Here is a 26,628-nt window from a genome sequence, read left to right on the forward strand (position 1 = left end):
TAAGAATAACACTTTAGCAACTTTAATTGGATTATTGTCACTACTGTTTTCTCAAATGTACTGTGCTACAACATTTCTTTCTAGCAACAAATGGATCAATGGATCATGAAATATATTTTTTCTGGCATTGCTTCTTTATTAAGATATCCAAACTCCTCATGTTGATTATTTGGGTATACTGTAGTTGCAAAATCAAAGGAGTGTACCTTTTGCTGATGAAGGCCATATATACATATATATATAGTGCAGGCAGGGTCCCCGTACACCCAACGTGCATCTCACATCAACAATGCTTCATCCAGGAGACTCCTGGACCAATCATTGTTGATGCAAAACACGCGTCGGGTGTATGGGGACCCTGCCTGCTCTTACCTCTCTAGGCTCCATGTGTAGGTACTATGGACATGCTGAACTTTGGATCCATGTAACAACTTGTGGACTTGCATTTAGCATACTGATCTATGCATTCCAAGACATAATATGATTTGTTGACACAATTGTTTTCCGCAGATGTAGTATTTACGTTCACTTCTCTGTAATATTTTTGAAGACCTTTGTAAATTACATATATATATATATATATATATATCTATATATACTATATATATATACAGTACAGACCAAAAGTTTGGACACACCTCCTCATTCAAAGAGTTTTCTTTATTTTCATGACTCTAAAAATTGTAGATTCACACTGAAGGCATCAAAACTATGAATTAAAACATGTGGAATGAAATACTTAAAAAAGTGTGAAACAACTGAAAATATGTCTTATATTATAGGATCTTCAAAGTAGCCACCTTTTGCTTTCATTACTACTTTGCACACTCTTGGCACTCTCTTGAAGAGCTTCAAGAGCTAGTCACCGGAAATGGTTTTCCAACAGTCTTGAAGGAGTTCCCAGAGAAGCTTAGCATTTGTTGGCCCTTTTGCCTTCACTCTGCGGTCCATCTCACTCCAAACCATCTCGATTGGGTTCAGGTCTGGTGACTGTGGAGACCAAGTCATCTGGCGTAGCACCCCATCACTCTCCTTCTTAGTCAAACAGCCCTTACACAGCCTGGAGGTGTGTTTGGGGTCATTGTCCTGTTGAAAAATAAATAATGGTCCAACTAAACGCAAACCGGATTGAATAGCACGCCGCTGCAAGATGCTGTGGTAGGCATGCTGGTTCTGTATGCCTTCAATTTTGAATAAATCCCCAACAGTGTCACCAGAAAAGCACCCCCACACCATCACACCTCCTCCTCCATGCTTCATGGTGGGAACCATGCATATAGAGTCTATCCGTTCACCTTTTCTACAAACACACACAGTGGTTGGATCCAAAGATCTCAAATTTGAACTCATCAGACCAAAGCACAGATTTCCACTGGTCTAATGTCCATTCCTTGTGTTCTTTAGCCCAAACAAGTCTCTTCTGCCTGTTGTCTGTCCTTAGTAGTGCCTTCCTAGCAGCAATTTTACCATGAGTTCACCATCGACCATTTTCTTAAGCCCATAGTGTCAACTTTGCCATCATATATTGAAGACACCACTTCAGCTCTACGGAGAATTAACCACATCCAAGTGGAGGGGGAAATGGTCATAGTGACAGCAGACTTGGAGTCACTATACACGTCAATAAAACATGTGGACGGACTCCGAGCTACAAGGTGGCTCCTGCAGACCAGCAATGTCGGCGCATCCATTTCTGAACTCCTTTTGACGCTGTTGTAATTTCTTTTGTATCACAATTTTTTTGTTTTTAACAAAAGGATTTATTTACAGCAACAAGGCACTGCGATGGGGGCCTCATGTGCCCTCTCGTATGCCAATTTATTTTTAGGTTATTGGGAGTGCCAACTGTTTTCAGGCGATATTATAACCAGCAGTGTCAGGAGTTCAGGAATGGATGCGTTACATTGACGACATTTGGTTTATATGATCGGGGTCTGAACGGGATCTTATTGAGTTCATGACTGAGCTCAAAAAAAATTATTTGAATATCAAAATGACTTATAAGTATGGCAAAAGGCTGGAGTTATTTGACTTAAAAATTGAGGTGTCTGATGATGGCTTTATTCAGACGGACATGTTCCGTAAGCCAACTGCAACAAATTCTTTACTGCACGCAACCTCATCTCATCTGCCCTCACTAATCCGTGGGATTCCCATTGGCCAATTTTTAAGGGCCAAAGGAATTTGTTCCAGCGAGGTGAGTTTCGAATCACAATCAAAGGATATCGCTTGTAGATTCATTGAACGCGGTTACAGCAATAGGAGAGTTAGAAATGGATACAAACGAGCTAAAAATAGTGATAGAAACGATCTCCTCTTTGCCTCTAGAGAAGAACAGAAAGCAAAGTCTGATGTAACAAGGGTAATTACGACCTATAATTCACAGTGGAAAAATTTAAAGGCTATATTAGAGAAACATTGAAACGTTCTACAGATGGACCCTATCTTAAAAAATTATATTACATCCAAGCCATATATGGTGGCAAGACGTTCCCGCAACTTGCGGGATATTCTTGTGCATAGCCACTATGAGGTCCATCAAAAGAACAGGAGTAGAGAAGTTTCAAATTCCCTGAATGGCTTTTTACCTGTGTGGCCTGTGTAAGGCCTGCAGTAATTGTATTAAAACAAAATCCTTCAAAAATCATGGTGGAACACGTACATTTGTTATTTGGAAAATACTTAACTGTTCCTCAAGTGGAGTAATATACCAGGCCAAATGCCCCTGTGCCAAAATTTATATTGGCCTAACAACACGGGAATTTAAAGTGAGAGCCTTAGAACACCTGAAAGACATCAGAAATGCTCGTACGATAGAAGATCCATCTCTATTAAAAACCATACCAAGGCATTTTAAAAGATATCACGATTGCAATCCAAATGGCTTGAAATTTCGGGTCATAGATCAAATATGTCTTGGACAAAGGGGAGGCGATCTAAGTCAGGCCTTGGCTAGATTGGAGTGTAGATGGATCTACAGGTTGGGATCTTTGGTCCCGCAGGACTAAATGAAAGTATTGGCTTTGGTTCTTTCTTGTAATGATTAGGAAACATCCGACAAACTGAGTCCTCTATATTGTCTAAAACAGGTTTTTTTTATGGGTGGGTATGGTTTTAGTCTGGTTGTTTTTGATTTTAATATTTATCTGTTGTTTTAGTTCTAGATGAGCAGTTATAATCGGTTTCTCATGACGGGACCATATATGTATTAACCGGCCTGCACTCATTCTCTACAAGTGATAAGAGCTGAGCCTGGATTTGTGATGACAGTACATGCAAAAGAGAAAAAGGATAAAAAAGATCTGGATTTTATATACATGAACACAATGTTATTTAATGAGTTTTTTTTTTTCTATGATGTGGGAATTTGTAGGACTTTATGTCCTATAGCAGTGTTGGAATAGTAGTGGTGTTATGCCGAGATTGGTACTCTAACACGCTAATATCTAAATTGATGATTTGATGCGAATATATATCTTGGGGTATATGGCAGTGTTTTGGTTCCGATCTCTGTATGGCCCAGTTTTTTGGCACCTATCAATTTTGCTTGTTTTTACAGTTAAATGATGTAGTAAAAATGAAATGTAGTAAAAATGAACTATCAATCTATAGTTAACATTTTTGCATGTATCATAGTGTTCCTCTCTGAATATGTATAATTGTGTAAAGTATTGTCTTGATTAATGTACGGATAATCAGCCCGATGGTGGTGATTTTTTATCTGTAAGAGGTATGGTTGAGTACTGCATGTGGGCGCTTTACAATGCATTATCCTTATAGACGCACTGAAATTCAGCCCATTGGTAGTGCGCATGCGACGGTCCCAGCTTCTCAAACTTCCTGGTGTGCGCATTATATGAGCTGATGCGTTCCACGCTGCGGTCCAGCGCGCGCAACCACGGAAGTTCTTTACACGGAGGTAGGCTGGGACTGCCCCATGCGCCGATGATGCCGATGTCACGTGATGGGGGTGGTTTGGAGGCACGTCCAGTCCGCCTCCGTCATTGGCTGTTCATCTAGTTTATAAACATCTCCCCACCCTGACACGCCCCTTTTGAAGAAGTGAGGCGAAACGGCGTCAGAAGTGGTGGAGCACATGGCCAGGTGATCCGTTTACACTAGGTAAATATCTACTATCCACTTTGTTTCCACTTTAGCAGCAGTGATATGTGAGTTAGTGTTATTATCCCTTACAGGCGTTTGCATTATATTTATAAGCAGTAATTAAACAACTATAGCCTGTATTATCCTATGTATACCATCTGACTCTATCTGAACTGCGGGGTGTTTATCTGTATAGGAGGCTGTTGCTGTTTTCCTGCTGGTGCAGAAACCAATGGTGTTTGAATTTTTATTATATAATTTACAAGCAAGCCTATAGGTTTCTTGACACTAGCGGGCAAATGGCTAAACAAGCCCCGTAGGCAATTAAACGTGGGTTTTTCCGCTACATGGGAATGAGATTGTGATATTTTACCTGTGGATAAAAATCAATTGTAATAGAGAATACGTGTGATTAATTACGGATGCCATCTTGGGATCTTGTTCTCTACTTTGTGGGTCCTTCCTGTTTTTTAATGGTTTTTGAATTAATATCAATAAAGTTTCTACTTTTATAAAAAACATATGTATACGCTTTCACTTCATACCTAATCAATATTTTGGTTAGGCTGTTGTTTTGGGTTAGCTTGAAGTGTATATTTAATATGGACGATTGATATTTAAATTTTACCATGAAGGCCTGCTGAACAAAGTCTCCTCTTAATAGCTGTTCTAGAGATGAGAAGGCGTGTCCAAACTTTTGGTCTGTTCTGTATGTATATATATATATATGAGAAAAATATTAACAGCTGCACACTGCAAAACCACAATAAATTCTACCTAATAAATATTTTTGGAGGTACCCGTATTTTTCGGACTATAAGACGCACCGGACTATAAGACGCACACTGGTTTTAGAGGAGGAAAATGGGAAAATAAAACTTTAAGCAAAAAATGTGGTCATGACACACTGTTATGGGGCGAGGATCTGCTGCTGACACTTATGGGGGTAATGTCCCCAAATTCTCTACTAAGGTACCCCATCCTGGTAATGATCCTCCTGCCTTGTATATGATCCCGCTATAAACCCCCATCCATCCTGTTCACATACCCCCCCCATCCAGCCTGTTCACATACCCCCCCCATCCAGCCTGTTCACATACCCCCCCATCCAGCCTGTTCACATACCCCCCCCATCCAGCCTGTTCACATACCCCCCCCATCCAGCCTGTTCACATACCCCCCCCATCCAGCCTGTTCACATACCCCCCCCATCCAGCCTGTTCACATACCCCCCCCATCCAGCCTGTTCACATACCCCCCCCCATCCAGCCTGTTCACATAACCCCCCCCATCCAGCCTGTTCACATACCCCCCCCATCCAGCCTGTTCACATACCCCCCCATCTAGCCTGTTCACATACCCCCCCATCCAGCCTGTTCACATACCCCCCCCCCACATCCAGCCTGTTCACATACCCCCCCCCCCATCCAGCCTGTTCACATACCCCCCCCATCCAGCCTGTTCACATACCCCCCCCATCCAGCCTGTTCACATACCCCCCCCATCCAGCCTGTTCACATACCCCCCCATCCAGCCTGTTCACATACCCCCCCCATCCAGCCTGTTCACATACCCCCCCCATCCAGCCTGTTCACATACCCCCCCATCCAGCCTGTTCACATACCCCCCCATCCAGCCTGTTCACATACCCCCCCATCCAGCCTGTTCACATACCCCCCCATCCAGCCTGTTCACATACCCCCCCATCCAGCCTGTTCACATACCCCCCCATCCAGCCTGTTCACATACCCCCCCCATCCAGCCTGTTCACATACCCCCCCATCCAGCCTGTTCACATACCCCCCCATCCAGCCTGTTCACATACCCCCCCATCCAGCCTGTTCACATACCCCCCCATCCAGCCTGTTCACATACCCCCCCCATCCAGCCTGTTCACATACCCCCCCCATCCAGCCTGTTCACATGCCCCCCCCATCCAGCCTGTTCACATACCCCCCCCCTCCAGCCTCTTCACATACCCCCCCCTCCAGCCTGTTCACATACCCCCCCATCCAGCCTGTTCACATACCCCCCCCATCCAGCCTGTTCACATACCCCCCCCTCCAGCCTGTTCACATACCCCCCCATCCAGCCTGTTCACGTACCCCCCCATCCAGCCTGTTCACATACCCCCCCCCATCCAGCCTGTTCACATACCCCCCCCCCATCCAGCCTGTTCACATACCCCCCCCATCCAGCCTGTTCACATACCCCCCCCCATCCAGCCTGTTCACATACCCCCCCCCATCCAGCCTGTTCACATACCCCCCCCCATCCAGCCTGCTCACATACCCCCCCATCCCTCCTGCTCATATACTCCCATCCTGCTATATGCCCCCATCGTGCTCATATACCATCCTGGTATATGGCCTGTATCCTATAGCACAGAGAAAAAAATAAACGTTTATACTCACCTTTTCCTCACTCCCTGCAGCACCGATCACATCTTCCTCTCTGGCACGCTGACCTGTGTGTGTGGAGCCGTTCCCCTGCTGCACGCGATGTCTTCCTGTCTGTGCCGATCAGCTGACCGGCACAGACAGGAAGACATCGCGTGCAGCAGGGGGGCGGCTCCACACACCGGGGACGGGTGAGTATACTGATTCACTGCACCCCGCGCTGGTAATGACGCGCGGGGAGCAGTGAATACAGCCGCACATGATCACTCCAGGCTGTAATTGCCAGGGGTGATCATGCGGCCGGCTCTTTGCTATGCGCGCGTCCCCGCTCGTCCTCCCGCCCACCTGTCAGTGCCGGCTTCAGCGCTGAGAGATGGGCGGGAGGATGGGCGTGCATATGTAATGAGCGGGCCCACGTGGTCACGGCAGGCGCTGCTGCTGCCTGCTCGTGCCCCCGATGACCCGCAGCACCCTCATTCCCAGCCGCAGCCCTATAGTCAGACCATAAGACGCACCCCCAACTTTCCCCCAACATTTGGGGGAAAAAAGTGCGTCTTATGGTCCGAAAAATACGGTATTTAGAATATTATAATGGCCATTGTAATACTAGCCCAGCGCCCCTTCATGGCACCCTCCTTTGCTGGGTCCTACGCTAAACTGCATCTTTTCTGGGTTTTAAAAACCTACAAGATCAGCAGGTGACCATAAAAAAGGCTAATGAAGTGGCAAGGGCTAGAGTGCAAATACAGCAAAACAGAGCATCACTGCCTGTTACATGCAATATACAAAGAAAATAGAATGAAAACAGGGGTTGCCTTGCCGGTTTCCCATGCTGGTACTAACCTGACTTTAAACTGGACTGGCAGCACCTTTAGAAATGGGATGGCCATTTTAATATTCTAAAATACCTCCAAAAATATTTATTAGGTAGAATGTATTGTGGGTTTGAAGTGTGCGACTATTCCTTTTTTTCTCATATATTTCACATTACGTACAGATATGCACCTGTTCACATTTGTAAAGGTGCTGCCAGTCCAGTTTGAAGTGTCAGGTTAGTACCAGCATGGGTAATCGGCAAGGGAACCACTGTTTTCATTCTGTTTTATATATATATATATATATATATATATATATATATATATATAAAAAATATATATTTATATGAGAAGCAACATCTGAACTCTCTGTCCAGGAAAGCGCAGTGCTGGGAACAACTAAGATCCTGTGCAGAACCCTCAAACTCCCAGGCCTCTGGGACCCGAGAATGAGGAAGGAAAAATAACGAGCCACAGGGGGTGAGAAGGTTGTGTTTTTGTTTTTTTTAATTATTTATTTAGAGTTTTTTTTCATTCTGTACTGCCTTTGGATACCTACCTACAATAGTCCTTGTGTAGATATTACTAAGATTGCCAGGTGCCCCCAATTACTATTGCCTGCCCTTAAGGGTGATGTCATTCATTTTTATAGTATATTTTACATATTATTTAATTAAATCTATTATCTTACTGGCTTATATATGTTATTACTATTATTTATTATTATAGCGCCATCAATTCCATGGCACTTTACATTTGAAAGGGGTATACATAATAGGGACAAGTACAATAATCATAAACAATACAAGGCACAGACTGGTACAGGAGGATAGAGGTCCCTGCCCACGAGGGCTCACAGTCTACAAGGGATAGGTGAGGATACAGTAGGTGAGGGTAGAGCTGATTGTGCGGCGCTGCATCAGACTGAGGGTTACGGCAGGTTGTAGGCTTGTCGGAAGAGGTGGGTCTTCAGGTTCCTTTTGAAGCTTGTCAAGGTAGGCAAGAGTCTGATGTGTTGTGGCAGAGCATTCCAGAGTATGCGGGAGGCACAGGAGAAATCTTGGATGCGATGGTGGGAAGAGGAGATGAGAGGGGAGTAGAGAAGGAGATCTTGTGAGGATCGAAGGTTACGTGCAGGTAAGTACCGGGAGACTAGGTCAGAGATGTAGGGAGGAGACAGGTTGTGGATGGCTTTGTATGTCATGGTAGGGTTTTGAACTGGAGTCATTGGGCAATGGGAAGCCAGTGAAGGGATTGGCAGAGAGGAGAGGTCAGGGAGTAGCGGGGGGACAGGTGGATTAGGCGGGCAGCATAGTTTAGAATAGATTGTAGGCATGTGAGACTGTTAGAAGGGAGGCCACAGAGCAGGAGGTTGCAATAATCCAGGCGGGAGATAATAAGGGCATGTACTAGGGTTTTTGCAGCTTCTTGGGAAAGGAATGTTCGGATCCGTGAAATATTTTTGACCAGGAGGCAGCAGGAGGTGAAGAGGGCTTGGATGTGTGGCTTGAAAGAGAGATCAGAGTCCAGTATTACTCCCAGACAGCGAGCACATGGCACTGGGGAAAGTGAGCAGCCATTGACATTGATGGATATGTGAGGTGGGGGAGTTGAGTGAGGAGGAGGAAAGGGGGGGAAAGACAATAAATTCTGTTTTGTCCATGTTCAATTTTAAGAATCAAGCAGAAAAAAAAGATGAAATAGCAAACAGACATTGTGGGATTCTGGTTAGTAGGGAGGTGATGTCAGGTCCAGAGAGGTAGATGTGCGTTTCATCTGCGTAGAGATGATACTGAAAGCCGTGGGACTCTATGAGCTGTCCCAGGCCAAGGGTGTAAATGGAAAACAGCAGGGGTCCAAGAACTGAACCTTTGGGGACACCGACAGATAGGGGCGAGATGAGGAAGTGGTGTGAGAGTAGGAGACTCTGAAAGTTCGGTCGGTTAAGTATGAGGAGATCCAAGATAGCGCCAAGTCTGTGATGCCCAGAGACAAGAGAATTTGTAGTAAAAGGGAGTGGTCTACTGTGTCAAAGGCAGAGGACAGGTCCAGAAGGAGGAGGACAGAGTAGTGTCGCTTGGATTTTGCGGTTAGTAGGTCGTTAGTGACTTTGGTTAGGGCAGTTTCAGTGGAATGATAGGGTCAGAAGCCAGATTGTAATCGGTCAAAGAGGGAGCAGGAAGAGAGGTATGAGGACAGTTCAAGATGGACATGCTGTTCCAGTAGTTTTGAGGCATAGGGGAGAAGTGATATGGGGCGATAGTTTGACACAGAGGAAGGGTCAAGGGAGGGCTTTTTGAGGATGGGTGTGATGGAGGCATGTTTAAAGCATGAAGGGAATCCACCAGTTCTTAGTGATAGGTTGAAGAGATGGGTTAGGGTTGGGATGAAGACTGTGGTGAGATTGGGGATGAGGTGGAATGGGAGTGGATCAAGCAGGCAGGTTGTGAGATGTGATCTTGAGAGTAGAGTGGAAAGATGATCTTCCGTCATGGTGGAGAAGCTGGATTTGGAGGAAGAAGGCTGAGTAGTTGTGAGGAGTGGCTGTGGTGATTGTGGGCCAAAGCTTGCTCTGATGTTGTCAATCTTCTGCTTGAAGAAAGAGGCAAAGTCTTCAGCTGAGATGAGAGGAAAGGGAGGTGGTGCCGGGGGACGGAAGAGTGAGTTGAAAGTGTTGAATAGCTGTTTAGGGTTGTGGGATAGAGAGGATATGAGTGATGAGAAGTAGGTTTGTTTTGCAGCAGTGAGTGCAGACTTGAAAGTGGTGAGAGCTTGTTTGTATGTAACAAAGTTCTCAGTGGAATGAGACCTCTTCCATCTGCGCTCAGCAATTCTGGAAGCCCGTCTCAATTCTTTAGTCTGGTTCGTGTGCAAGGGTTGCCTGTTGGTTTTGGTGTGTGTGAGAGTGGCAGCTGATTCGAGAGCTGCAGAGATGGTGGTATTGTATAAAGTCGCAGCAGCATCTGCATCGTGTGAAGAAGCAATGTCTAAAAGAGGGAAAAGTGACTGAGAAAGAGAGTGTATGTCAAGGTGATTGAGATTTCTGTGGGGGTGTGAAAGTTTTTGGAGGGGGGGTTGTGTACTTAGAGAAGAGAGGGAAGAGAATGTGAGTATGTTGTGGTCAGATAGAGGGAGCGGCGAGTTAGAGAGGGTAGATAGGGAACAGAGGCGAGTGAAGATGAGGTCCAGCGTGTGGCTATCTTTGTGAGTAGCTGCAGAGGACCATTGGGTGAGGCCAAAGGAGGAAGCGAGTGTTAGAAGTTTAGAGACAGATGAGTGAGAAGTGTAATGGGGATGTAAAAGTCACCCATGATGATGGTGGAGATGTCGGTGGAAAGGAAATGTAGTAGCCAGGTGGTGAAATGGTTAAAAAAGGTAGTGGCTGGCCCTGGAGGGCGATAAATGACAGCCAGTTGGAGGTTGGAAGGGATGTAGAGTTGTACGGAGTGCACCTCAAAAGAGGGGAGAGTGACCGAGGGTGGTAGTGGAATTGGTGTAAAGGAGCATTGGTCGGACTGGAGCAAACCAACTCCTCCACCATGCTTGTTATTGGGGCGGGGGGTGTGAGAGAGTTGAAGACCACCATAAGAAAGTGCAGCAGGAGAGACGGTGTCAGAGGGGGTGAGCCAGGTTTCAATGATACCAAGAATGGAAAGTTTATTAGTGATGAAAAGATCATGAATGTAGGGAAGTTTATTGCAGACAGAGCGAGCATTCCATAGAGCTCCTGTTAAAGAGACTGGGGGAGCGGGGGCTGGGTAAATGGGTATGAGGTTAGAGAGGTTGCGAAAATTGGTGTTAGAGTGTGGCTGGCAGTTAGATGTGACAATGGGGATGTGGTGAGGAGCACCAGGATTTGGAGACACATCCCCAGCAGTGAGGAGAAGCAGAGAGAGTGTTAGTAGGTGAGAGTAGGAGAGGCCATGAGGTGGCCGTCGTGTGTCTGGAGAGACACAGGGTGTAAAATAGAGGAACAGATCTGAGGGGAAGGTGAGATGGGTGGGGAGCATGGAGGGAGAGATGTATAGTTCATTACTGGGTGTAGGGATTAGAGGAGAAAGTAGAAAGTGAAGCATTATAGAGGTGAAAGTGACAACACACACAAACATTGTTTACTATGACTATGTTTCCAGTTACCTTCTGGTCCCTTCCGGGCAAATTCGGGCTAATTCAGTTTCTGCACACTTATAGATCCAAACTTAAGGATCCACATGCCGACGATGTCGAGGCCGACAATGTGAGCCATTGCCTTAGTGTTGTGCATGTTATCGTTATATGAATTAAGCCCCCACTTATGAGATGTGGCATAGGTGTATTCATACCAATGAGTTGTATCTGTATTGCACGACAGGGCAGGTCCTTCAGAGCAGGAAATGCACTCGGTAATCAAGATCCAATATGTCCAAGAAAAGTGGATCCTGGACAGATCACCCTTCCCATATCAAATCAGAATTCAATATTAGGTTATAAGAAAATGGGTTTTCAAAATTGGACAACTCCTTTAACTATTATAATAAAAATACAAAATAATACCAAATTGCAAAAAATGATGAGATGCGGTAAGAGCTGTTCCCTAAATCTTGCTATCCAGACAAAATGGGAAGACTATCAAAAGAATAGTGCAGATTTTGCCTAATGTCCTACCATATACAGTATGTATAACAAGAGGGTGGAATATTGACATACTGACTTTCTTCTAAGATCCCTTGTCCTTTTAAATTATCCAACAGGCTTGAGTAGAAATTCTTTAATGCTATATGAATACCATTGTGCATAGCTATGCCAAGTGAAATGTACTGCTGTGCTGTAAAACATTTTAGTAATTATTAAAATTATTGATGCAAATCCCTTTAAAACTTACGGAATAACTTTAATTTCTTCCTTTCCATGCAATATATAATCAATCACTTTATAAAATGATATTTCCTGCAAAAAATGGAGAGCAAATTATTACAATTTTGTTGAAAAAGAAAAGACACTTTTAATAATAATCCTCCCATTAACAGTTATGATTGATAAAACTACTAGACAGAGATAAACTAATAACTGCTGGATTTAAAATTAAGGATTTACTTCAAAATTGAAATTAAGGCTTTAGAATAATTAGTACATAATGTCCAATGCTTATAGTTCAATACCTTGTGTTCAATTATAAGTAGATTCAGAATTACTGGACTTTTCTTTATAAGTTTTATATTTTAAATAGGGTATTCAGCAACATATCTAGGGGAGGCAGGCGGGACATGTATGAGAGGGGATATTTGAGGACATAGTATGGGGAGTGAGGGCAGATAGATGAGGGCACAGCATGGAGAGCAAGGGGGGATGGGTGCGGACTGCGGACAGTATGGGGAGTGAGGGCGAAGTGTATAAGAACAAAGTATAGGGAACGAGGGGGTGTATGAGGAGTGAGGGGGGAATGGATGCAGACACAATATGGGGAGTGAAGGGTGAATGGGTGCGAACAGTATGGGGAGTGAGGGCGAAGTGTATGAGAACACAGTATAGGGAACGAGGGGGTGTATGAAGAATGAGGGGGGAATGGGTACAGACACAATATGGGGAGGGAAGAGTGGATGGGTGGGCGAGAGAGGGAATGTATGTGGACACAGTATGGAGAGAGCAAGGGGGTGGGATGGGAGCACATACAGTTTGGCAAGTATGTTGACAAAACAGTATGGAGAGCAAGAGGTAAATATGTGAGGAGACAGTATGGTTAGCGGGGATGGAGAGGAGACAGTATGAGGAAGGAGGGGAAATGTGGGAGGAGCCTTTTGTGGGGACTAGTATGGAGAGACAGTATAGCGGGAGGAAAGTGTTAGGGGGTACAGAATAGAAGCTGGATAGTGTGTGTGGAGGGTGATATAGAGAGGAAATAGTATGGAGGGACAGTGTAAGGCCAGAGCCAGGAGGTGACAGTAAGGGGGATGTGATGAGGGGGCTAAGTATAAGACTGGGCAGTATAGGGGAAAACAGTATAAAGGACAGTGTGAAGAGGGAGCTCAGTATGGAAAGGAGATTGTAGTGGGGATGGCATGAACTGTACGAGGGACAGAATGTCTGCCATATTTTGTGCAGGGAACACAGTGAGAGGCAATTATTCAGGGGTAAAGCATAGGGCAGATGTTTTTTATTTAAGAACATTATAATCATGCTGCTATTTTTAAGGGCAAATTGTCGGGATGTGCTGTAGAAGACAGGAGAAGATGGAAGTCTGCAGAGACAAACTGTGGATGTGAAAAGTCACCATGATGTCTGGACAAGATGAAGAAAGGAAAGAGAATGACTCCAATCAGACGCAATGTCATCTATAAGGTATCTAAATGTAGATGTTTATTTGTGATACTGACTATAGCTTTGCTCACACGAGGGTATAAATTGAACAAGTGCAATGTGAGAAAATTTCATAATTGCACTCGGACCCATGTTATTCAAAGAGGCAGAGCAGACCTGCGATTTATTTCTCATGCTGCGAGTGCCTTAACAAATCAAATCATGCACACCTATGCAAGTCTATGGGTGTGAGTGAAACATCGGACTGCACTTGATTGTAATCCGATATACACAGAGACAGGCAATGGAGAAGGTGGAGAGATTCTCGCATTTAAGAGAATGACATTCGGCTCACGAATGACAGCAGAGTTTGAGCTGAGTGTCAGGATATTGGATCCAATGCTCTTTCATCAGATGCTATATGCTAGTGTGACTCCCGGCTAATTCTCATCAGCACTATGGTTCATGTATGGTTCGCAGTCTAATGACGACTGATAACAACTTCTAGCATCTCCTTATCATTGTTAAAGGGAACCTGTCATGTTGTTTTTTTATATTAAACTGCCCCCAATGTGTTTTAAATGATACAATGTGCATCACTAACATGGTTTAAAAAAAAAAAAAAATCCATGTGTTTTTCTTAACCCCTTAACGACCGCGGGCAGTAAAATTACGTCCTAAATGTCATAATGTTACTGCCCGCGGTCCTCCGGCGGCAGCATGCTGCGATCGGCGCACATCTCAGCTGATTTTCACAGCTGAGATGTGTGCCTGCTAGGCACGAGCAGAATCGTTATCTGCTCGTGCCGATTAACCCCTTATATGGTGGTGTCAATATGTGACAGCGCCATTATAAGCGCAATTGCGGTAATGTTTTACTTACCGCCCGATACCGGAAGTCACATGACACGATCACGTGACTCCCTATAGTTGTCATGGTAGAACAGGGTCATGTGATGACTCCTGTACTACACCTGACTTGGTTTCACTTTCGCTGTGCCAGCGGCACAGCAAAAGAGAAAGAGAGCGTATCTGCTGTTTACAGCCTTGTAGCTGTGATCAGCAGATACTGCAGAGCGATCGGAATGCTGATCGCAGTAGCCCCCTAGGGGGACTAGTAAAATAAAAAAAAGAAGTTAAAAAACAAAGTTTTTAAAAATTAAAAAAAAAACAAAAAAACCTAAAAGTTCAAATCACCCCCCATTCGCCCCATTGAAAATTAAAGGGTTAAAAAATAAAAAATATACACACATTTGGTATCTCCGCGTTCAGAAATCAATCAATTAATCTGATCAGTATACGGCGTAGCGGCAAAAAAATTCCAAACGCCAAAATGATGGTTTTTTGTCGCCACAACTTTTGCGCAAAATGCAATAAAAGGCGATCAAAACGTAGCATCTGCGCAAAAATGGTACCGTTAAAAACATCAGCTCAAGACGCAAAAAATAAGCCATCATTGAGCCATAGATCCCGAAAAATGAAAACGCTACGGGTCACGGAATATGGCGTAAAACGTGCGCCACTTTTTTCGGACAAACTTCCGATTTTTTTTAACCCCTTATATAAAAGTAAACCTATACATGTTTCGTGTCTACGAACTCGCACTGACCTGAGGCATCACACCCACACATCAGTTTTACCATATAGTGAACACAGTGAATAAAATATCTCAAAAACCATAGTGCTATCGCACTTTTTTTGCAATTTTTCAGCATTTGGAATTTTTTTGCCGTTTTCTAGTACACTATATGGTAAAACTGGTGGTTTCATTTAAAAGTACAGCTCGTTCCACAAAAAATGAGCCCTCACATGACCGTATTGACTGAAAAATAAAAAGTTACGCCTCTCAGAAAAAGAATGGCGAAAAAAAAAAACGGACAGCGAAAAATCGGCCGGTCATGAGGGGGTTAAAAAAGACTTTATATGCTTTGGTGAATGCAGTAAATACCTTCAGTTTCACTTATAAGGGCAAAGCGTTTGCTGGGATCAGTCACTTTCAAGCAAATTCAGGCAAGATAATTGTTTTAACTTAGTCACGCCCCAGCAATGTAATTGACTACACCACAGGGCCTTCAACATCACATCTCTGCTGAGCTAGGCCCATTACGGTCACATGATCATGAGAGCTCCTCCCATTGCAATCACATACTCGTAACATCAGTTTATTTAAGATAAATATATCGAATTTATTTTTTTTAAAACCATGTTAATGTAGCACATTGCATCATTTAAAAACTATTGGCGGTGGTTTAATATAAAAAAACAGCATGACACGTTCCCTGCTGCTGTGTTTCTCTACTGCTGGTAGTTCTGGTGTATTCTGGTGCTGTTATTAGTTCTGATCCTGTGCACATGTAACAATCCATAACTTGTAAGATTACATTATACACGGTTATGTTAATAAAGTATTGTGCAGTCTGACAAGTTAAGGGTTGCTATGTTTTTATTTATCTTAGGAGCATTAAAGGGGTTGTATAAGTTTTTGATGAAAGTCTCCAGTCACTCTATGTGACTGCAGACTTCTGAATTCTCACAGCTCGCACACTGCACACTGTCAGGACTCTCTGCTGCCAGTGGGAGTGGGAGATCATCAAACCACACCTATGCAACTTACATACATGCGGTTACATGCCAACTAGACATGCCTGGTCTCACGCAATATAAGTGAATTCAGTGAGGTTGGACATGTCTATTCGGAATGTGGCCGGAAGTATGCAAATCACATTCTTATGCTCACCTGAACATCCACTCTTGCCGCAAAGTGTGCAGTGCATGCAGACTTTCATGACAAAGCTGGACAAGTCATTTAAGTATAAAATTAAGCACTGTAGTATGCCCAATTCTAACAGCATGTAATATACTCACTGTAAGGATTCAGCTTTGCTTACTGGCTCCAGCAGTCATCACACATGGCTACTCCAGTCATATGTGATTTTGATACTTATGATCACATGACATTTACTTGTTCTCTCTGCTTCTCTCTATGAAGCAGGAGCTGAAGATTCCACTGAATACAGTGGAACCACCCTTAACGAGTAACCCAGTTAACGAGAATTTCGCTTAAAGGGAACCAAACATCAGGATTTTCGTGTATAAGGTGCAGCCAGTGCAGTACTGGCACTATCAGGCACATTGTGTACATACCATTAGTGGGCAGCTCGGATGTTTAGGCTGTGAAATCCAAGTTTATAAAGTTTGAAAATTCATCCACTTTTTGATTGATGTGTGCACCTCTGCTGATAATATTCGGGCGGGTTATGCACATGATTCAACCCCCCTGCCACCTGTCCCTCCCTCTCTCTGGCTGTATGTAAATTTCTCTCTTCAGTTACACGGCGTCAGAGTTGGCGCCTGCGCATAGCGCTTATCTACGGCGCCGTGTTTCTGAAGCCCGCAGTACCTAGTATTGTGCATGAGAGGGCGGCGCATGCGCCCTCGCTTCTTCAGATGTCGCTGTGACCGCGTGAGCGCGCGCGGTCACAACAGGACTGGAGAACAGCTAATCTTACCTCGATTAGCTGCAGCTACGATATCGTCTGCTGCAGCTAATCGGTAAGATTAGCTGTTCTCCAGTCCTGTTGTGACCGTGCGCGCTCCCGCGGTCACAACGAGATCTGAAGGAGCGAGGGCGCATGCGCCTCCCTCTCATGCACAATACAAGGTACTGTGGGCTTCAGAAACATGGCGCCGGAGATAAGCGCTACACGCAGGCGCCAACTTCAACGCCGTGTTTCTGTATAGAGAAATTTATATACAGCCAGAGAGAGGGAGGAACAGGCGGCGGGAGGGGCGGGAACATGTGCATAACCAACCCGGATATTATCGGCAGAGGTGTACACGTCAATCAAAAAGTGGATGAATTTTCAAACTTTATAAACTTGGATTTCACAGCCTAAACATCCGATATGCCCACTAATGGTATGTACAGACCGTGCCTGCATCGTGTACTGCACTGGCTGCACCTTATACACGAAAATCCTGATGTTTGGTTCCCTTTAACAAGCAAAGCTTTCTGTAAATTTGTAACTCAGTTTACGAGCAAGCTTTGCTGTACGAGCAAAATACTCACTTCACACACTTCCAGTTCAATACATCCACCGCGCTCTAACCCGCTCTTGCAGTCCACACAAACACACACAAGCACGCACAAAACACACACAAACAAACACGCACGCACACACATACAGTATTATGTTCACCTTACCTTCCGTTCCATCACCGGCCTCATGGTTCTTGTAGTTTGTCGGTACATCGCGACAAGGGAGGAATCCTCGTGGCGAATTACAAGACCCAGGAGGCCGCAGATGGAACGGAAGATAAGGTGAGCATAATATGTGTACCTTCCGTTCCAACGCCGGTCTCCTGGATCTATTAGTTAGCCGCTCCATGATGTGTATCGGCAAGCATCGCGACGAGGCAGGAACTTCCCCTGTCAGCCGCTACTCAAAGGCAGCGCGCTGACCAACCAGAGGCAAGCGGCTCTTGCCTTTGATGTCAGCGCTCTGGTGGCGGAAGTTCCTCCCTCGTCGTCATGGTTACCCGATACACAGCCCATACTAGCGAACAGCAAATCCCAGGAGGCCGGCGATGGAACAGAAGGTAAGGTGAGCATTATATGTGCGTGTGCATGCGTGCTTGTGTGTGTTTGTTAGTTTGTGTGTGTTTGTACATGTTTGTGTGTGTTTGTACGTGTGTGGAATGGCACAATAGGGGACCAAGATGGGACATTTAACAAGTTGTGGAACGAATTGTCTGCATTGCAATGATTTCCTATGGGAAATCTTGCTTTGCTGAACGAGTAACTTGGTTAACAAGCACACTCCCAGAACAGATTGTCCTCGTTAGCCAAGGTTCCACTGTATTGAGAAAATTATTAAGAGCAGTTCATTGGCGTGTGACTGTAAGTGTGCAAATAGCATATGAACAAGTCCCATTACAACTACTCAAACTGCCTGTGGGATGGCACCAAACATAATTCTTGCTCCAGGTGCTAGAAAACCTAGATTCACCCCTGGGTTATTTGTGCATTTCATGTAGTAATCTGTGAACAATGGTAAAGTGATTAAATTTGCAGAAGTAGATGCTGCAACAGTGCCTGAAATATTGCTCTTAAATAGAACCTGTTGGGTCAAAAAACACTATTAACCTACCGATGTTGGATTAATCTGCAGGTTAATAGCATAGTAAAACTGCCCAGCTGCGACATTAAAAGCCAGGCTACCGGGAGGAAATTAACTTTATTCCTCCTGGCAGGCGCGAGTTTTCATCCTTAGAAGTGAGGCCCCAGCGACGTTCTCTGTGGCCCCAGTTGTGCAGATTCCTGAACAATGGTTAAAAGGAGAAAGTAGGGGCAACCTATGGGATCTGGTAAATAAAGTGGCTATGGCTAGGGCTGTCTGTGGAAGCCATTTTTAGAGCTGCCAGGTGAGCACTTCAGAACCCCATTACAGTGGAAACAGTGGGTCAAGCTGCTTTATGCTAAACTTACTTATTTGACTCTTTTGAGGTAGGAGGCATGAGCCACCAGAGTAGCACCCTGAGAGAGTAATTACAAGCCTATCCACTATTTTATCATTATCACAAAACTGCCCTCACATAGAGGGATTGTCCATTTTAATCTACTGCTATTACTGTTCTCAGACATTTTATTTTGTAAATGTACATCTTGTTAATTACTCTACAACTCTCTTACTTAAAACTGATCACTTTAATATTTTAGATTTATGAGGAGTAGAATTACAGAAGGGGCAGTAATGGAAATTGGACAAAAGCATAAATCAGGGCTTGATGCCGTACTCTGCCATCTGGTGTCCTTGGTCCAGAATATGGGGGCACTTCACCCATTAGAACCGGCCACTGATCAAAGAATTCCTGTAAAAAGAGCACAGTATCAGCAAGATTGTTCTGGTCACACATTAGAGGAAAATACTTATCTGGTTCTATAATCAGCAGTGCCACATTTTTATATTTCTCACATTCCCATAGAAAAATGATGCTAAATGAACCAAAAATATAGCTCAAATTGTGTCAAAAACTGTCACACATGTGCAACATTTACTATACATTTTACATCATATTTTTTCCCCCTCAATACACAGTTCTGAAAAGTATCTTGAAAATGGGAAATGGCTAAAAGGAGTCCCAAAAATAACATCCTAATAGTGCTAGTCTAAAATGCACTGCTAAAGCCATACATATATGTGACCTAGTCTCCCGGTACCTACCTGCACGCAACCTTAGATCCTCACAAGATCTCCTTCTCTACTCCTCTCTTATCTTCTCTTCCCACAATCGCATACAAGATTTCTCCTGTGCCTCCCCCATACTCTGGAATGCTCTACCCCAATATATCAGACTCTCACCTACCGTGGAAAGCTTCAAAAGGAACCTGAAGACCCATCTCTTCCAACAAGCCTACAACCTACAATAACCCTCAGTCCAGTACACCACTGTGCAACCAGCTCTGTCCTCACCTATTGTACCATCACCCATTCCCTGTAGACTGGGAGCCCTCACGGGCAGCGTCCTCTCTCCTCCTATACCAGTCTGTTTTTGTAATGTTCATGATTGTTGTACTTGTTTGTTATATATACCCTTTTCACTTGTAAAGCACCATGGAATAAATGGCGCTATCATAATTATTATTAATAATAATAATAATAATAATACTACAAAGCACTACTAAAGCCATACAAAATATATATTATTATACCAGTTAATACAAAAGATGGTGCTGTCATCCCTCAAAAAGCAAAATCATATTCAAAACCATGTATTAACCTCAAATTTTCTGTTTTTGAATGTGGCAAAAAAAAAATAATGACATTAATACCAGTAATAAATCTGCCTCATTATACTAACAGATAAATTAAATAATGGTGAACAACTAAGGAATCAGATCATCCAAGTAATGCCTATAGCAATGTGAAGAGTAAGTGATAATTAAATGGTAACATATACATGTATTGAAAAATATAAAACTATACATGAGGTGTCCTTACATTTTTCCTTGACACTTTCTTGCAGGAAACAGAAAACTTTATAACAATGTTAACAAGGGCACACCATTTTTGCATAATAAGAAACCTTACATATAACCATATGAGATAGTTCAAATGATATTATAATTTTAATTTCCATTTCAAAAAGGTTGTCCAGTCTTCTAATTGAAGTCTGTAGTCACAAGATGTTACTGCATACTTCTGAATCTACAGCGCACGCCCAACACTGTCAGAATCCTCCGATATTGCCAATGAGAGTGGGTGGTCACTTGGCTGCAAGTAAGCAGTTTGCATACTTATGGCCACATTCTGACTAGACTTGCATTGCTTTGCTCAATTCATTTGTATTGAGCAAGGCTGAGCAAGTCTAGTTGGCAGGTTACTGCATGCATGCAAATTGCATACTTGCGGTCTCTTGACCGCCTTATCTCACTGGTAATACTGGAGGATCCGTAAAGTACACTGTAAAGATTTAGAAGTATGCAGACAAACCTTTTGGAGTGTTCTGCCCTACTTTGGGCAGTGGCGTCAAGCTTCTTCTGCACAGGTGCCACATCACTGGAACAGAAGTAGAAGTGACTCTCTAGTACCTGGGCAGAAGAATTATGAAGCCAATGCCCAAAGAAGCGTGTAACACTACAATGGATCATCAGCAATTGCGGTGTGCAGGCCGGGGATTTCAGGACTACAACTAGGCATCACAGAGATACTGCGACACTGATGAGTAGTGACAAATACTTTAATGTAACAAGGAGGCAGTGCTATCTTCCATACAGCATCCGCCCCACAGCCTGTAAGACCTAATTTATATAGATGGATAAAAGATGATTTTTACACAAGAAGGCATTGGATATGAGGCATACAGGTATGATTATATTCTTCACTCTATTATCTGTATATCCACATTAATAGGTTACATACTTCAATTAGGGCAGTGTTTCTCAACTCCAGTCCTCAAGACCCACCAACAGATCATGTTTTCAGGTTTTCCTCAATATTAGACAGGGAATAATTCCATCACCTGTGCAATGTTAAGGACATCTTGAAAACCTGATTAAGGAAAATCTGAAAACATGATCTGTTGGTGGGTCTTGAGGACTGGAGTTGAGAAACACTGAATTAGGGTGACAGATTCCCTTTAATGTGAACCTGTCAGGTCCAATATGCACCCAAGACCCTGAGCAGTTCTGAGTGCATATTGCTATTTCCTGCCTAACCGTCCCTGTATCCACTAGCATAGATGAAGAGAGCTTTAGAAAAAGTATTTCTAAAGATCTTTTATCTTATGCTAATCAACGTGGGAACTAGTCCCAAGGGCGTTTGTCCCCTTAGCTAGTCGGCCCGCATAGCATGATAGCACACCCCTGTGAGCATAGTAACATGCTAATGAATATGCAATGATGCCTCACATACCTCACTGTTCATGGTGGACGGCGGAGGATGGATGCACACTGTGCATGATCCAGAGTACCCAAGGCTTCAGATCATGCGCACTAAATTGATGCCGGGTGTAAGCTTCCCGGCTTCAGTCAGGTATAGTGCACATGACCAAAAGTGGTGGGTACTCTGGATCATGCGCAGTGCGCATCCATCCTCCGCTGGCCACCATGAACACTTCGAACACCTTCGAGATTAAGGTTTCACCAGTCTATATGAAGATGTGTTCTCAAATATTCAGAATTGTTTGTCAATAATACCTTTGTCTTTGTCATGTCAAGAAGCCCCACGGAGTATCTATCACAGTTAAGGAAGGCGCGGACTGTATAAAGGGCTTTGTGAAATTGTCTTTCAATGTCAGTAAGCTCTTCAAAGACCTTGTTGGCTGACCACAGCAATATCTAGGGGAAAAAAAGGAAAAACATTTTTTTCAAAACTATTCCTTGTAATTTAAATAACAACACAATTATAGGCCCCATGTTTTAAATCAGTAATGCCATTTGCAACCGAAAACTACATGTGAAGTATTTTAGGACATCGTCGCATTGAGCCTCCCATGGCTCACATGACATTGTTATGTCAATAATGATGCTTTTAAGCAGCTGCACTTTTGCGACTGCTGCTTGTCAGACATTCATTAAAGGGAAATGACATGGCATAGCATTGTCACATGAGCTAAGGGAGACCCAGCGCTACCATCACTGGAACGGAACACATGCTTGTGTGAGTATCTGTTATTTTTTATTCTATATGGGGGGTTGTTTAATTAAAAAGGGATTGTCCAGGTAGTAAACATCTCTGATGGTGACTTATTGTCAAGCTAGGTACAGGAAACTACCAAGCGAACGGTGAAAGGGAAGAGAAACCCTGTGTCTAGGGAAAGGGAAGATGGTGACCCTTGACCAAACCTACAACTGGCCCATGGCTTCCCTCACACCCTAGATAGGTTCCTCAACTATGCACCAAGCTGGATATCTAGACCCTGGCTGACTCAGAAATAAGCCCTAGGTACAGAATTGATGGGATGAGTGCTAATCAACACACAGGGAGCATAAGCAGGGGGAAGTAAACAAATTATTTATCTCCAGATGATTCAGGAGAGAGGAACTACAGCAACAACAAAGTTTCTGAAGGATGAATACAAGCAGACTGCTTGCACTGAAGACTTGTTAAAGGTATTAGGCCTATCGCCAGCACAAAGTCTGTCAATTGTTCTTGCCATTTGGGTTTTGCACTGCAAAGCTGAGTTTTTGCCCACATTTCTGGCACAAAAAGGCTGCAGTTTGAACTGCATAGTGGGGTTTATAAACCCAAATTCCCATAGACTAGGCTTGAAAAGCAGAACACATCAATTTTGGCATTAAACGCTGCAGTTGAAAAAGCAGATAAAAAGCAGGTAAAAGGCAGGTAAAAAGCAAAGTGGGGTCTTAGCCTTAAAGCAGCTATTTGAAATGGAAGTCACTAACGAAGTCGTTGTAACGGTGTCAAACACACTGATGCATGCTGCTCAGCGGGAAACAAAGGACCAAAAAATGGTCCTGAAAGATTTGTAGCGATCAGCAATTTCACAGCGGGGGCCAGGTCACTGATGCATTTCACACACTACAATGTCGCTGGGAAGGTCGTTATTATGTCACAAAAACGGTGACGTTACGGCGATGTCGTTAGCAATGTTGCAGTGTGTAAAGGGGCCTTAAAAGGGGAATGAGGGACACAAAGGGAAGTGCTGACACAAAAGACACAAAGGGAAGTGCTGAAGATTAACAGCTGAAAAGGTGAGTAAATCAGTAAAGATAAAGGAATAAACCCCAAGCAAGGAAAAAGGAAAAGTCAGAGAACAGCTTGTGTAGACAAATGCTGCGACCTTCTACCGCCGGAAACTATAGAACTGTCTGTCAAGCATGATACACCCGTGAAATTTATCTCAGGAAGAACAAAGCATCAGCAGTAGAGATGAGCGAACCGGCCGTGGTTCGGCTCGAGTTCGGTTCGCCGAACGGAGGTCTCGTTCGAGTTCGGTTCGTCGAACATTCGACGAACCAAACTCGAACCTATAGGATATAATGGGAGGCAATTACAAACACATAAAAATGCATGATAAATGTACACAAACAGTTAATAAACATTGCCATAACACTTACCGGTCCCCGCGATCCCTCCTGCACTCTGTCTCCTGCCGCTATTCCATCCGATGATCGCTGAATCCTCCCGGTGACTAGCACTGCCAGCAGTGATGCAGGACCTATCGTGACGTCAAAATAGCCATGTGACCAGTCACGTGGCTATTATCTCATTGGCTACAGACTGGTCACATGACTATGACGCATCATGTAGGACCTGCGAGTGCATCTCTCCGGTACACGGTGCACATTTGTGTATCGCCGTGTACCGGCGACATGCTCTAGCACACGGTCGACTCCCCGTTCCGTTAGGGACCGGCTGATACAGCCGGTCATTAACGGAGATCACCGTTGCCATAGCAACGCAGTTAGCGGTGACGTCACCGCTAACCGCGGCTCCGGGAGCACCGTTGCTATGGTAACGCGTCTGTCAGCGTTACCGCTGTTACCGCTAGCAGCACTGATCTCTCACGGAGTGAAGGCTGCACGCTGCTTCCCGTGCAGCTTTCACGGAGTGAAGGCTCCACGGGAAGCAGCGTCTTCCCCCATGCAGCAGTGATGTAGCAGAGCTGCATTTGTTGAACGAGAAAGACAGAAGACCATGGATCGTGGAGGGCTGACAGGGGGTAATAAAGATGGAGTCTCTAATGTGTCTGTGTATTTATTTCTATTAAAGTATTTTTTCTCTGTGTGGTGTCTTTTTTTTAACCCTTTATTGGAGATTCTTAATGGCCGGGTCAAACGTGCCTGACATTAAGAATCTCTGGCTTAATACTGGCTAGTAAAACAAAGCCAGTATTAACTCATGATTACCCAACAAGCCACCCGACCAGGGCTGTTGGAAGAGTTGGATACAGCGCCAGATGATGGCGCTTCTATTAGAGCGCCATTTTCTGGGACGGCTGCGGACTGAAATTCGCAACAGTGGTGCCCAGAAACCTCGGGCTAACCTGTGCTGCGGATTCCAATCCCCAGCTGCCTAGTTGTACCCGGCTGGACACAAAAATGGGGCAAAGCCCACGTCATTTGTTTTTTAATTATTTCATGAAATAATTAAAAAAAACGGGCTTCCCTATATTTTTGGTTCCCAGCCGGGTACAAATAGGCAACTGGGGGTTGGAGGCAGCCCGTGGCTGCCTGCTGTACCTGGCTAGCATACAAAAATATGGCGAAGCCCACGTCATTTTTTTAGTGGGCAAAAAACTTCTGCATACAGTCCTGGATGGAGTATGCTGAGCCTTGTAGTTCTGCAGCTGCTGTCTGCTCTTCTCCATACAGACAGACAGCAGCTGCAGAACTACAAGGCTCAGCATACTCCATCCAGGACTGTATGCAGAAGTTTTTTGCCCCCTGAAAAAATTATGTGGGCTTCGCCATATTTTTGTATGCTAGCCAGGTACAGCAGGCAGGTATGGCTGCCCCCAACCCCCAGTTGCCTATTTGCACCCGGCTGGGAACCAAAAATAAAGGGAAGCCCTTTTTTTATTATTTCATGAATTTCATGAAATAATTAGAAAACAAATGACGTAGGCTTCGCCCCATTTTTGTGTCCAGCCAGGTACAACTAGGCAGCTGGGGATTGGAATCCGCAGCACAGGTTGGCCTGAGCTTTCTGGGCCCCACTGCTGCGAATTGCAGTCTGCAGCCGCCTCAGAAAATGGCATTTTCATAGAAGCGCCATCTTCTGGCGCTGTATCCAACTCTTCCAGCACCTGCCTGCTATACCTGGCTAGCATACAAAAATATGGCGAAGCTCACGTCCTTTTTTTGTAGTTTTTTGGCAAAAAAAATAAAAAATGCTTCCCTGGATTTTCCATTGCCAGTGAAGGTAACACCAAGCAGTGGGGGTTAGCAGCCAGTAGCTGCTTGGATTACACTTAGCTAGCAATACAAAAAATGCAGCGGGAGCCCATATATATTTTTTTTAATTATTTATTTAAATAACTAAAAACAAAATGGGCTTCCCTGTATTTTGATTGCTGGACATCACAGTGCTGTAAAAATAAATCTTTAAAAAAAATAACGTAGCGCTCCACGGTATTTTTGATTCTCAGCGCAGATAAAGCAGACAGCTATGGGTTGCCACCCACATCTGCCTGCCGTTACCTTGGTTGGCAATCAAAATACAGGGAAGCCCATTAATTTTTTCTATTTAAGAATAGTTAAAAAAAAAATGACGTTGGGTCCCCCCATTTTTGATAGCCAGCTAGGGTAAAGCAGACGGCTGTAGCCTGAAAACCACAGCTGGCAGGTTTACCGTGGTTGGGGATCCAATGTGGAGGTCCCCTCAGGCTCTTTTTTTATAATTATTTTATAAATATTAATAATTACACAATAAAAGTAGGGTCCCCCCCAAATTGGATCACCAGCCAAGGTAAAGCGGACAGCTGTGGTCTGGTATTCTCAGGGTGGGAAGGTCCATAGTTATTGGGCCTTCACAGCCTAAAAATAGCAGGCCGCAGGCACCCCAGACGTGGCG

General features: G+C 44.2%; 1 protein-coding gene across 1 annotated transcript in view; it reads right to left on the reverse strand.

Annotated features, from left to right (window-relative positions):
* PDE6A (phosphodiesterase 6A) overlaps nt 1-26,628 on the reverse strand; it is a 223,790-nt gene that overhangs the window by 69,253 nt on the left and 127,909 nt on the right. The window contains exons 4-6 of the mRNA XM_075342357.1: nt 22,290-22,430; nt 19,388-19,462; nt 12,180-12,244 (exon numbers count right to left, since the gene is read on the reverse strand). Of these exons, the coding sequence (XP_075198472.1) occupies nt 12,180-12,244; nt 19,388-19,462; nt 22,290-22,430 (281 nt within the window). The remainder of the gene's footprint in view (nt 1-12,179; nt 12,245-19,387; nt 19,463-22,289; nt 22,431-26,628) is intronic.

Source organism: Anomaloglossus baeobatrachus, chromosome 4 (genome assembly GCF_048569485.1).
Source record: "Anomaloglossus baeobatrachus isolate aAnoBae1 chromosome 4, aAnoBae1.hap1, whole genome shotgun sequence".
In the NCBI taxonomy this organism is placed as follows: Eukaryota; Metazoa; Chordata; class Amphibia; order Anura; family Aromobatidae; genus Anomaloglossus; species Anomaloglossus baeobatrachus.